The sequence below is a fragment of the Leptidea sinapis genome, chromosome 10, assembly GCF_905404315.1.
Source record: "Leptidea sinapis chromosome 10, ilLepSina1.1, whole genome shotgun sequence".
NCBI lineage: Eukaryota > Metazoa > Arthropoda > Insecta > Lepidoptera > Pieridae > Leptidea > Leptidea sinapis.
This window is the reverse complement of record NC_066274.1, coordinates 10,744,440-10,758,742: the sequence shown is the minus strand read 5'-3', so window position 1 is coordinate 10,758,742 and position 14,303 is coordinate 10,744,440. Positions and strand designations below refer to the sequence as shown.

The window sequence follows — 14,303 nt, the reverse complement described above, 5'->3', positions numbered from 1 at the left end:
ACAGAGTAGTATTTATGCTACTACTACTCACACCACACACTATTTAACATGTATTGTTTGATCTTTTAACGCGTAGCTAATTTTGAAGAAAATATAAAACATACCATCTGGATCGTTAAAAACTTCTACATGGCTTAAAAGCTATTCATTTAACGTTATTTTAATACTATAATTTCCATTTCACCGTTGACTCACTACACTAATAATTATTGACACGATTAACGACGAACTAGGGTAAAACCAAAATCGTAAGTAGAAACACTGGTTTAAATGTCATGATGACAGATTTTATCTATATCTGTATGTTTTTTCATAATGACATCGTCAATCAATCAACTTATCACTGTTTGCAAGACTGTTCGTTAATAAAGAAGTATTTCATATCTGGAAAAATCGGAAAACCCAGTGATTTCTTGGATTAACTTATTTTTCTGGTCGGTGTTTAGTGTTTTCTTTTTTTTTTTATGGAGTAGGAGGACAAACGAGCAGGTGGTCCGTATCACCTGTTGTTAAGTGATCACCGCCTCCCACAATCTTTTGCAACACCAGAGGAATCACAGGAGCGTTGTTTTCTTGCTTAGTTAAATGTCGAGACTCGAGTCCAGGAATCATACACTAAAACTGACGACAAGCTTGTTGGAAATTGAAATTGAAAAAATTGTTTACTAAAACTTCCCTGTTTATATTTCACTGACTTTTTTTACATAATCTTAAGTATATATCTAATGTTGTACCGATGATTTGGTTAACACACAAGAATAACTTAATTTTCATACAAGGATCGGCATTCTTCAAACACATTGTGTTAATACCTTGTGATCGCCACATACCTATGGTTTATTTTTCATTTGTAAAACATTAACTATGAAATTCTTCTTTTTTTATAGGAGTAAGAGATGCATTATTTAAGATTTTTTGAGATTTTTTACGAATCAGTAGGCTTTACGAGAAAAGGCCTTTATATTTTCTCGTACCTAAAGATCTTTTTAATATTGGAGCTTCAAGTCACTTCTCCATTCAAAGCTAGACCAAATCTGTGCCTAGTTGCCTCATAAATTTTCTGCTTTCATTGGTATTTTAATTATTCTTCAACCTGTTGTAGCCATATAAGGAGAAATAAAAAAACCTTCCACAAAATACAGCCATTGGCTATCTATTACTCTAAAATCCACCTAGTGGTACCTCGCCAGTATTTGTACTCTTGCCTATCATGTATTTCTAAGTTACAGTTAACATAATCGGAAACTTGATGCCGAATTTATCCGACTTATCCGTATGTAAATCTGAAATAAACATAGCTTTGAATGTCGTCGATAATTTGGTCATCTTCAACTTTGGAAACTGAATCTTTTTATCTCCGCGTCGGAACTCGTATTCAAAAATCACTCGAATTATCATAGTATACATCTTTCTTGTATTAGCTGAATAAAGAAAAACAGCTGAAATTGATAATCGAATGTTGTACATTTTTTAAAAGAAGAACTTATGTGAATGTGAAATAAGTTTCACTCATTAATCTCAAACCATGAAGGTTCTATGTCAATTCGAAGTACAAGTTCATATAAAACGGTATTTTCAAACTTTAATCCCTATTATTATGTTTGATTTACTCTATTGCGGTGGTACTTGCTCTTTTACAGTACTAAGTTGAAAAATTTTGATAGATATGCGTCACTTCTCGCTCGTGAGTAGTCACGAGTCTCTATTGCATAGCCCAGGCCTAGGCAAATCTTTAAAATATCACCACGATAAAGATTTGAAAATTATTGTGATTGTAAATTGTTATAAAGAATGTTTTTTCTTGTTCGATTGTAATAAACGATCGTATAGCATCCTATATGATCTCTATATTGAAACAATCTCTGAAAATTGAATGACACTTGATGAGGCTGTATAGTGTAAGACTTCTACCTCGCTTGGAGAGGAGAAAAAAAAGAATCGCAAAATTAAAAAAAAATGAGTAAAAAAAAAATTGTGCGGCGTTTGTGTTCGTGTTTGTAAATTGTAATTTGGTATTACTTTTATGAAAACATCAACTTAAACATGAGAATAGCTTGAAGTTTAAAATTATATAGGCAATTGGCAAATCTCTTACAATGGCTGCGGGTCCGATTGCGGAGAGAAATCAAGGTTTGTAATAACAAATATTTTTGGAGGTTAGAAGATCAATTTAAGAATTTATTGCCGATACATAATAAACTCAGTATTTAAATCTTAGGATTAGTTATCTTAATAGGAAGACACTTTAACAAGGTTGCCTAGTGAAAAATAAAATAAAACTGAAAAACAACTCCAACAACAAATTGCATTGAAAATAATCATAATACATTACATACTCTATACATACATTTAAATAAAATTGGAGTGTCTGTTTGCAATAATGAAATAACCATTTTTTTACTACATTTATATGAATATCTATACGGTATATACACAAAAATATTTTTTTTTTACAATTTTTGTCTGTCTGTTTGTTCCGGACTCTAATCTCTGAAATCGCTGGACCGATTTTGACGGGACTTTTATTGGCAGATAGCTGATGTAATAAGGAGTACTTTAGGCTACATTTATTTTAGAAAAATTATGTACCTAATGTTGCAATGTCCATGAAACTGGTTTAACTCTAAAAATAATTTATATGGCAAAACAACATTTGCCGGGTCAGCTAGTTTAAAATTAAATTGTAAATCAATATATTAAATTAGAAGTAACTGTGAATAATCATATAAATATTTAAACTTATAAGTTTTGATAAAAATCTTCATAGTATTTAGGAATAATGTTTTTTTCAATCCATTTCATCAACACCTGTTTCTTTTCACTCATGATTTTAATCCTCTCTGAATAAGCTGCAGGTAAAATAAGTGTCAGTAAGTCATTTTGATTGCTTCAAGTGGACCATGATATTTTTATTTGTATAAAGATGGTGTCAGAGTATGATGTTTTATAAAAAAATATCCGGGGTCAGATTTAGTTACATCAATGACACTGATATCATTCATTTTGAATATTTTTGGAAAAGGTTTTTCCAATGTTGGTGATACATCTTTGAAATTGTAAAAGCAGTTGAGAGTTAATTCATTCACAGCAAATGGCTTTTCATAAGATTTGGCTGTTCTAATTAAAGTAAAATAAATACTGAGCAGGAATACACTCAATATTGCGCTTGAACGAAGAGACTTCTTAATTTTCCTTTTAATGAGGGAATGACAATTATCACCCTCATTTTGGGTATGTCCTTTAATTAAGAATGAAAATGTGGGTAATGGAACTAATATTTTGAAATGTTTTTACTGCTTAGATGTACATAGAAATCATAAAACGGTTTTTCTGCTGGCCGCAGCAATTATCGCTGTAAAATATTATGTCGATGGATTGCTCAGCTTTAGTGTCTATTTGCGTAAGATAATTCCACAGGCAAGTTGCAATCTCATCCATACATACTTTTTTAAGCAGTACTGTATCATTAAGTCAGTTAATGCCAACTTTTGACATATTACTATATTGATCCGGACAAGCGATATATTACTATTTTACAATACTGTATTCGGTAAATCCATTATAATCTGTTTTCTAGATGCTACAATATATGTTGGGGGTCTTGATGATAGAGTATCAGAGAGCTTGTTATGGGAGTTGTTTGTTCAAGCAGGACCTGTTGGTAAGTTTAAAATTTGTTTCCTTAAGAATCGTAAGCTCAATCAACATAACATACTGTGATTCTGGAGTGCTAGACTATAGTTAAATAAAAATATCATAGATTTACATGTTAATTTACAAATATGCTACATACTAAATATTGGTGGAAAATTGGTATAGACACTGGAATTTGTCTTTGATTTCATACTTGGTCAATCTCTATGATGATGAAAACAATTATTTTGCTTGCCATTGACAAATTTAATTTTATTATTATAGAGGTCAGTAATGGCCAAGTTGCTCACTTGATTCGAAATGAAAATCATCATTCTATTAATGTCTTAACAAGGCAATCATTTTACGTAATATATATGTATTAGTTATTAGCATAAGCTGATGTTTTTATTTTATTACTTATATTTTAATAATTCATATAAGACAAGAGTTTAACCATGCTATCTCTGTTTCTCCACAAAGCCAATTAAGAAGGGGATATACTTGTAAAAATATCCTGTAACATGAATCTTACTTTGCATCCCATGTATGTATTTTAACTACATCTTCAGTACCTGGATAGGCCTTGCAGAGAGTGCTGTAAGGTATCTTCTTCATAATTACACATACTATATATACTGAGGCCGGCCTCATATTTTGGGTTCTCTCCATCTGTTAAGACAGCTGGCCTAGGGTATTTATTGTTGATTGCTTCCTCTGCTTCTGGCAACCAAGTAATCCAAGACATAAAGACATAAATCTTTAGGTATGAATTATCTGACAGAGTAGCCTGGCTCCTAAATGATACATAGCCTTTTGACAATATCATAATTCAATTAGAAATATATTTTTTACAGTATTCAAACTCCATATCTAACATATTTGCCAGTGAAATAATAGGTTATTTTAAATTAATATAAAATTTTTGGGTATGTATACATACCTCTCATTTTGAAATTAGACTAGATAGCTTATCATAAAGGTCTATATGTTATATACATTTCTATAAAATTTGGTTGCAATAATATGTTTTGAATATATATAAATATGTTGTTAATTTTTCAGTAAATGTTCACATGCCCAAAGATAGAGTCACACAGACACATCAAGGTTATGGATTTGTTGAATTTATGGGAGAGGAAGATGCAGACTACGCTATTAAGGTTTGGCATTGAATATGTTTTAGTATTTGATATAATTGCTGCACTATTATTAATTAGTTTAGCTGGATTGACACAATTAGTCTCTTGATTTGGCCAGTGTGTGTGTCTGTTAATCTTCTTAGTCCAACTAGCCCAGATTGTCCCCAAAAGTCTTGCATTCTGTTCAAATTGCTACAGGCATCCATAAGCAATGCTGGAGATTGGCGGTTTTGTGCCCATTGTTCGGACACATTTCTGTACTCTATGAGCATATTGTCTTTGTGTCTTTCCTCTGCCTCCATGCATCCACTGCAAGAGTTACTGTATATACTTGTCGTTAAAAAACCAGAGCCTCTTTAGTCTTTTCTATTTGATCTCCTTATATGCCAGTGCCAATGTCAAAGTGTGAAACAAAGTTTTCACCGTAATATTCTATATATAGTTAACGATTTTTGCTTCAACATTTCCTCTGATTTCTTCATACCACCCTCTAAGGGTACGCCATTCTAGCAGACAAGTATCAAATGTGTAAAGTATACATTCATAATAAGCCTTTGTTGAATAAAAGTGGAGTGTCAGCGCAAAGGTTCAAAATGCTAGGCTTTATTTTTGTTGTGATTTTCCTCCAGACTTCTTCCATAACCATATGCTGTGTCAGTTCTTGAGCCTGCAAATAAAAAAACTTTTTAAATTTGAATGAAGGTAGGACAATGATCGATAACATTGTTGATCAAATACTTTGTGTTCACTTTCTGTGATATAATTAATAATTATAGCATCTAAATTTTCAGGTTATGAACATGATAAAACTCTATGGAAAACCAGTAAGAGTCAATAAAGCATCAGCACATCAAAAGAATCTTGATGTTGGGGCCAATGTTTTCATTGGTAACTTGGACCCAGAAGTGGATGAGAAACTACTGTATGATACATTCTCGGCGTTTGGTGTTATTTTACAAACACCTAAGGTAAATATAACTTTAGATTTCCAGTTGTCAACTTGAACTTTAAACATAGTTATTGTTTTAGCTCCACTAAAAAGTGAATTACTGTACGAAACAACTTGAGCCACATGATTCGTAGATCGGACTGACGGTCACGTGTTTTACAAGTGCACACCTCGCAAATATAAAGAGTAATCCCAAAAACTATACCATTAGCAAACATAGACAGTAGACTATCGCCGCAAACTGCACCTGTCACATTTGAAGGACTGATATGCACATCGGTGCTGCTAGACAAAAATAAATTAAATGATCCATTATTAAGGAAATCATATATTCATATAGAAAATGAACAAACAAACTGCGTTATTTATCGAAGCACGTTTACAAAATCGGCGAGCAGCTTTCCAGTTACTCGATTGGAACACGCAAGTTCTGGTCGATATCGAAAGCTGCTCTTGGTAACTTCAATCAGCCGTCCCTACCGCCGTTGCATATGAGAAATGACACCCTGGCCGATATTGCAAAAGAGAAAGCCGAACTTATGTGCGCTCTTTTTGCCTCCAACTCAACTTATGACGACAACGGAAAAACACCGCCGACCATCACGCGGTGTCAGGGCTCAATGCCTGAAGTACAGTTCAGACAGGGAATTATTCGGCGAGCTATGTTGTCGTTGGACGCCGGGAATTCTCCAATCGTGCTTAGGACGTACGCCCCTGAGTTGACGCTGGTGCTAACGCGTTTATTCCGGCACTCTCATTCAAAAGGCGTAGTCCCTGACTCATGGAAGTCAACCCTTGTCCATCCGATCAAAAACACGAAAGGTGACATGATCCGAACATCCGGCAATCTACAGGTCTATTGCTATTACCTCCCTGCTCTCCAAATTAATGGAGTGCATAATTAACCGCCAGCTCTTGGTATACCTAGAAGGTCACCAGTTGAACAACGACCGACAGTACGGCTTTTGCCATGGACGGTCAGCAAGCGATCTTCTGGTATACCTAACACATAGATGGGCCGTGAAAATGGAAAGTGCGCAGCAGTGATCACTTAACACCAGGTGACCCGTACGCTCGTTTGTCCTCCTTTTTCCATAAAAAAAACATGGAAAGAATCTGGAGACATAGTTATTTAATATTACATGGAATACATGGAACGGCTGAGGAACTAGATGAATCTTTATAACTATTACCTTCCTTCACTGCTTTGAGTATCTTTTTAGTACAAATAGCAAGTGGACTGTATGTTTCTGTCATGAATTTAAATAGCCCAGTGCACAAACATTCAAATAGTAGAGTAATATCTAAAATTGGATTTGGCTTTATACTTTGTGTAATGCGATGAGCGCACTGACCTGTAAAAATACCACTGTACATGCTGTTCCATATGTTTGACAGCAAATTTTTGTGCCTATTTGAAGCGCCACTCGCGAGCGTCCAGAGAACTAATTTTGACGTATAATACAAATGGCTGCGAAGGAACGTACAATACTCTGAAGTATTTTTGCATTTTAAATTAATTTTGTTTGTTTTCCCTGTTATTTAACTTCAAGAAACAACGTATTAAAGTACACATTTATTTTTGTAAATAGTTTCCCACCATCTATCTATGTTTGTTCAGGTTGTCTTTACTAGTTTAAGTACCGCAGACTCTCGCTACATGGCCAACAGCGTCAAAATGGTGAATATCAAACAGGCTCAAATCACTTTGACAGCCACCAGTCCAGTGGTATATAGTAGAGGTCAGGGGATCAGCGCCATTTGGCGTGCTTTGTCCCCCCCTTCACCTCCATTTTAAACCTCACAAAAATATTTAACACAGATTGGTGCGAAAATCATAAAAACATAATGAATATATTGTATAACTAGTTCATCATAATTTTTTCATAATAACAAAATCGCAAAACTAGGAAATGGCCCTACCATTGTTACGCAAACTTATCCACTCACTACATTCTATTGATATTAGTCATTGTCACTGAGAGCCCTAACTCGGTGCCAAGCCAAATGTAACAGCAGGTACCTACACTCGCCACGCGTGACTTTGAGCGTGATAGCTTCGTCTAGAACCAAACAATCAAAGCGGGCAAGTACCGACTTAAACCTTTTCAATAGGTAGCATGTACAAATAATAGTATTTTTTTAATATTAATGGTATAAGATTTTCTTAAGAGGAGTATTAAATTAAATCTCTATTAAGTTATTTTATACTTTTGACTTTCTGAAGTCGTTTTTTTTTAAACGTTGTCTATTTTTCTTGACTTACTCATGTAAGGTGTTGAGTAGTTTGATGTTTGAGTATTTTGTTGCATCACTTTACATATTATAATATTGTAATTGAAATGATTTGTAAAAATATGAAGCAAGTAAATGATGATTTAAAAGAGTGGCAATGTATTTCCTGTCACTTCTTCTCATCAAAGCTCAACCCTTTCCGAAGTGGCGGTAAATGTAAAAAGAAAAGAAATCATTTCACATTCATAAGTGTCATTTCCTTGACCTACATGAACAAAGTGATTCTGATTTGTTTTGATTGATCAACAATGACTTCAGGTGATGCGAGATCCAGAAACAGGCAACTCAAAAGCATTTGCATTTATCAACTTTGCTTCTTTTGAAGCGTCAGATGCTGCAATTGAAGCTATGAATAACCAATACCTATGTAATAGGCCAATATCAGTATCATATGCATTTAAAAAGGATGTCAAAGGAGAAAGGCATGGGTCTGCCGCTGAAAGGTAATTTTTATTTTTTGTTCAGAAGTAATTTTTGTCTATTATGATTAAGTGAACTGTGGTAGACTATAATTGGTTATGTTTTTCTATTTAATAATAAGTGAATGTTTTGTATTATGCTGTTGTCAACCCAAATAAATTAAAAAAATATTACCTGTGGAAGGCTCCTTTGCACTGGCGGCTAGATTATGGGTACCACAACAGCGCATTTTTCTGCCGTGAAGCAGTAATGTATAAGCATTATTGTATTTCGGTCTAAAGTAGCCGCTATTGAAATTACTGGGCAAATGAGACTTAACATCTTATGTCTCAAGGCTATGAGCTCAATCGTAGTGCCGCTTAGAATTTTTGAGTTTTCCAACAATCTTGAGCGGCATTGCATTTTAATCGGGCAGATCATATCAATTACCATCAGTTAAACGTCCCATCCCTTATTGTCAAAAAAAAATTAAGGTTATTTCGCCTATAACGAGGTAGAATATATCCGTGTTATAGGAAAACGCGGTATAGCGATATAACGCGTTTTTACCACAACGTTATTAGTAATAATTATAATAATTAATTACAATTCGTATCAAGTATTTCCAATTGTTTGCCTAGTATTACTGTTTGATCAAAGTCTTGATACAAATTTTTTGTAAAATAATGTAATTTTGTAATAACACAATTGACACACGTGCAAAGGTCCGGAAATATAATAATTATAAACTGTACAAATGACTATATATTTCATATAAACTGTACAAATGACTATATATTTCAGTACAGAAATATGTATGTGGGAAATACCCGCGTAATACGAACTTCTAGAAAACGCGTAATAAACATGCCGCGTTATAGGGGCACTTATTGTATTTTAACCTGTCTTATTTTCTATCTACATGTTATCAAATTATGTAAGGTGTACTGGAACCACTTTCTCTTACTCTAAATAGTGTATTACAGATCATGAATGTTTTTATGGAAACAACCCACAGATGGCCAACTTGATGTTATGTCATTTTATCTGTAATAACAAGATGTACCACGATTTAAATTAGAACACATTACACTCCATCTGTTACCGTAAGCCTTAAGATTAATTATCTCATGTTACTGTATGGATATGTTTGTAAACAGATTGCTAGCGGCGCAGAACCCGCTATCGCACGCAGACAGACCTCACCAGCTGTTCGCGGATGCGCCGCCGACTATGATGGGGCCGATGATGATGGCGCCACCGCCGCCGCCGACTCCCACGCCGCTCCCTCCTCCAGGACCTCCGATGAACGCACGTCCCCCTCCTCCACTACCCATGTCGGCCCCCCCGCCCCCTCCGTCGTCCATGCCCCCACCGGGTCCTCCCCCTCCCCCCGGTCCTCCTCCCCCTCCCCCACCATTCCATCATTACCCCCCACCGCCCTTCGGTCCGCCCGGTTTTGGACCGCCACCGCCCCCTGGCTCCAGAGCTCCCCCGCCCTGGAGGCCGCCCCCCCCTTCGTTCCGGCCCCAGTTCCCACCAAGAGGGCCGCCCCCCTTTGGGCATCCACCGTTCCCTCCACATCATCCCCCGGAGCCGAATTATAATTATTAAGTAAATGTACTAAGACAATAAAGATTTTTATTAAGTATGTAATGCGTGTTTGTTTTTTTGTTTCACTCATTGTTTCATCTCTTGACCAGATGATATATTAAAACTTTATAAAAGCTACAATTAATTTACCCCAATTACATTCCAATATAGAGTATATTATAGAGTATAAGGCTGAGATCTAGAGTGTACTTAAATTTACTTACCTCAAATTTATTTAGGGAGTTAAGTCGAAGTCCGTATTTATAAACATCACTTTGAGTGCGAGCTAAACTTAAGCTGAGTCCACCATAACGACGACTTGGGAAAAGAGCCGAACAAAAAGGAAATCAACAATTTCTTGCGTCATCACAACAGCTGTTCTAAGTATTTCTATTTTATGTGTTGTCTGATGCTTTGGACGTGCCATCGTGCCATGGGTGTCATTACCCATGAAGAAAAGTTTGCAGATTTCATAGGCGCCATCATGGAATTTCGATTTTGACCCGATATTCGTTATTGTTGACCCCGAAAACCATGAAAATGACACCCATGATGAGAAGTCGGTGAATTTCATAGGCCCCATCTTGAAATTCAATTTTGACCCACATTTATTACTGTTGACCCCGAAAACCATGAAAATGACACCCATGAAGAGAAGTTGGTAAATTTCATAGACGCCATCTTGGATTTCGATTTTGACGCGATATTCGTTATTGTTGACTCCGAAAACTATGAAAATGACACCCATGACGTTGGTAAATTTCATAGGCGCCATCTTGGAATTTGATTTTGACCCTGTATTCGTTATTGTTGACCCGAAAACCATGAAAATAACACCCATGAAGAAAAGTTGCCAATTTTATAAGCGCCATCTTGGATTTCGATATAAACCTTATATTTAGAGATGAACTTATAAATCACTAATTCTTCAAAAAAATACCGAAACATAATTTTTTGAAAATCTGAGAGCTTATAAATAATATTCATGCTCGTACAGCGATCTTTCCGAGCACGAGTTGCTGTTTACAACCGACGCAGTGTCCACACACGACGGCGGCCGAGCGCGTCAGTGTCATCCAAGATAGGTTTGTTACTACATACATAGTTATAGGTGAGATGTGCTTGAGTCGTGAGGAGGTGGGAGGCGAGAGCGGGTCCCGGCGGAAATACACCGATTCCAAAAATTACAATAATCGTAACTAGAATTAGATTAATTAATAAGATTGTTTAAAAATACCAAATTATTTTTATACTTTTTAGTGCACATTATATCTAGTGTTTTTGATGTCGGTTGTTTTTTTTTGTTAATTTTTTTTTGACATGAATTATTAAATCAATCAAATTTAAATCAACAGCAAAGTCCTATTCTAAACACAATACAACTGATCAAATAAAACATTTACATTCACTTCACAACATAAACTATTCGTGAATTGTGTTCAATTTTCGCCATTTGCCAAGCAAATATAAATTGTCGATTGATAATGCTGTTAAAGTTCATCACTGCAATAAACTGTACACGTAGTATGAAAATTGAATTTTAAAGTCACAATCTGTTAAAATGTTTTATGAAGGTAAAAGATCTGTAATATTAATATTATTTTACATTGTGAAATAAAGTAATAATCTTATATTAAGAATACCCTCACCGCACCGCGTCTTCCCACTTGTGTCGCCTAATAATCGCGAAGATTTTCTACATAAAGATTTCATGCCTGCTTTGCTAAAGTGTCATGTAACATTTCAATGTCATTATTATACTACTACCTTATATTAAGGAATGGTCTCCACTGCGCTCCGATTAGATACCGCACTACCTAAGAAAAATAGCTTTCTTATTACGGCAATTATTAGATGCTTGTGTGCGTGGCATCTTGACACTCAATAGCATCTTTCAAATTTTGTAACATACGCTTCGTGCTATTTTTCATTGAAATTAATAAAATACAAAATACTTACTGATGATATGTGATCCCAGTGTGTACCATCTCGAGTGTATCACCAATGAACCAACCCTACCGCGAGCAAACTGGACTTGTCCAATTTGTATAGCTGCAGCGCGTAAAGGCGGTGATAACTCGAATACGCCAGTGAAACCCCATCAATCGAGTATTATTGAAGTCGATGTCAATACCCCAGAGCTCCTCCCTGCGTCGTAATCCTCAGTACTGAGGGTCGTGACCACCCCTCTGTATCACTTTCTCACGTATGATCGCTTTCCATCTATTCCTGTCTCTGGCGGTGTGAAAGGCATTGTGAACCGTAGAGTCGAGGGCGGAGCGGATCTGATCGGACCATCGTGTTGGACTGCGTCCACGAGGCCTCTTCCCACCTATTTTGCCGACCACAATGAGCCTCTCAAGGTTTCCATCGTCCTTCCTTGCGATGTGACCGAAGTATTCTAAAACTCTGCGCAGACATTCGGAAGACAATCGCGAGGAGATCCTGAGTTCACGCAGTATGGAGAGATTAGATCGAAATGCTGTCCAGGGGATACGGAGCATCTTTCTTCAGCACCACATCTCAAAGGCGTCAATGCGTTTGCGGTCTGCAGCTTTCAGTGTCCAAGTCTCAGCGCCGTACGAAAATATTGAGAAGACTAGGGTCCGTACCAGTTTGGTCTTAGTTTTAACGGAAATGTCGCGATCTCTCCAGATTCTTCCAAGCTGAGACATAGCGCTCTTAGCCATGCCAATTCTCCTGCGTACTTCCCTCTCGCACGAACCATCGTTACTTATGTTGGAACCCAGGTAGATAAAGTTGTCCACCATTTCGAGGCCCAGCGCACCAGTTCCAACTTCCCAGATCTATCCACCACCATGACTTTGGTCTTGGACCTGTTTATGGGAAGTCCCATCTCTCCACTAATCCGCTCCATACGTTCAAGAAGTGCAGCCATTTCTGACTCATTTGCTGCAAGAAGAGTAGTGTCATCGGCGTAGCGCAAGTTGGTGATTTTCACGCCACCAATTGTGATGCCTCCCTCCCAGTTCTCGCAGGTACGTCTCATAATGTGCTCTCCATAGGCGTTGAAGAGAATGGGCGACAAAATGCATCCCTGGCGCACTCCTTGATGAAACTTAACTACCCCAGAGCTAAATACGAGTAAAACAAGCAGTGATAATAGCTATTACAGTGCTATTCTGACTGAGATAAAAAATCTTCGTATCGACATGTTTAATCAGTTTAAACTGCATGATGGAAAACTTGACTCTTTCACTCTTGTATTGAGCGACCTTAAAAGCGAAGTGAGTGAGCTTGGTCTAAAGATGTCAGCAGTCCGCTCGGAGTTCGACGGTCTCATATCGACGGTGGGCGTACTCCAAGCCGATACTCAAAGAAACGAGATTACCTTGGTTAAACATAACGCGAAAATCGCTGCATTTGAGTCATCACTTGATGAATTAAAATCATCACAAAACTTATTTCCGCTCAATACGAAGATATGACTAGAGAATAGAGATTTTAAAAAGTACATGAATAAAATGACTGAAATGCGCAGTACATGTGACGACAAGCTGCTGACTCATTTGCAGTCTAAAGTTAACATGCTAGAAAGCATCTCTAGGAGTTGCAATGTGGAAATACAAGCGGTCCCGAAGCGTAAAAACGAGAATATTCTAGGTATAGTGAGAAATCTATTTGAAAGACTTTCATTGCAATTTTCAAAGGATTTAATTTCATTTTGCAGTCGTGTGCCAAAAATGAATACTAACTCAAACCGTCCCCGAAATTGTCACTTTACAGTCACCTAGACTTCGAGATAATGTCACATCAGCAACACATAGATACAATAAATTGCACTCAGAAGATATGCTTAACTCTCTGGCCCTAGGAGTTAATGGAGAAAAATGCTTTGTATATGTAACGGAGCATCTCATCCCAGAATGCAAAACTATCTATGCTGCAGTGCGAAAATTTAAAAGAGAGAATAATTACAAATATGTATAGGTAAGAAATGGGAAGATATTCATTCGTAAAAATGATACTAGTCCTGCTATATATATAAAAAAATTAGATTGCTTAAGTAAATTGTAGCTTTGTTGTTAGTAAAATTATTGTATATTATATATATCTCTCATATTTGTAAATAATTTTAGTAAATTTTAAATGTTGCTTTTTTATCAAAATGTTAATAGATTTCGTACCAAATTAAGTGAATTTTACCTTAATGTATTGAACAGTGATTATGATATTATTTGTCTAACTGAGACAAACTTAGATAGCTCAGTTAGCGATACTGAATTCGTAGATAGTCGCTATACCATTTTTAGACGTGATAGGGATTGTGT

The 14,303-nt window shown here is 36.3% G+C and overlaps 1 protein-coding gene across 1 annotated transcript; it reads left to right on the top strand.

The window, feature by feature from the left end:
• The first annotated feature begins 1,947 nt into the window (after positions 1–1,947).
• LOC126966603 (splicing factor 3B subunit 4) lies at positions 1,948–10,074 on the top strand. Its single transcript, XM_050810764.1, has 6 exons — positions 1,948–2,130; positions 3,578–3,661; positions 4,699–4,796; positions 5,567–5,743; positions 8,278–8,462; positions 9,579–10,074. Exons 1-6 carry the CDS (start codon positions 2,097–2,099, stop codon positions 10,030–10,032), a joined length of 1,032 nt encoding a protein of 343 aa, XP_050666721.1. The 5' UTR covers positions 1,948–2,096; the 3' UTR covers positions 10,033–10,074.
• The last annotated feature ends 4,229 nt before the right edge of the window (positions 10,075–14,303 follow it).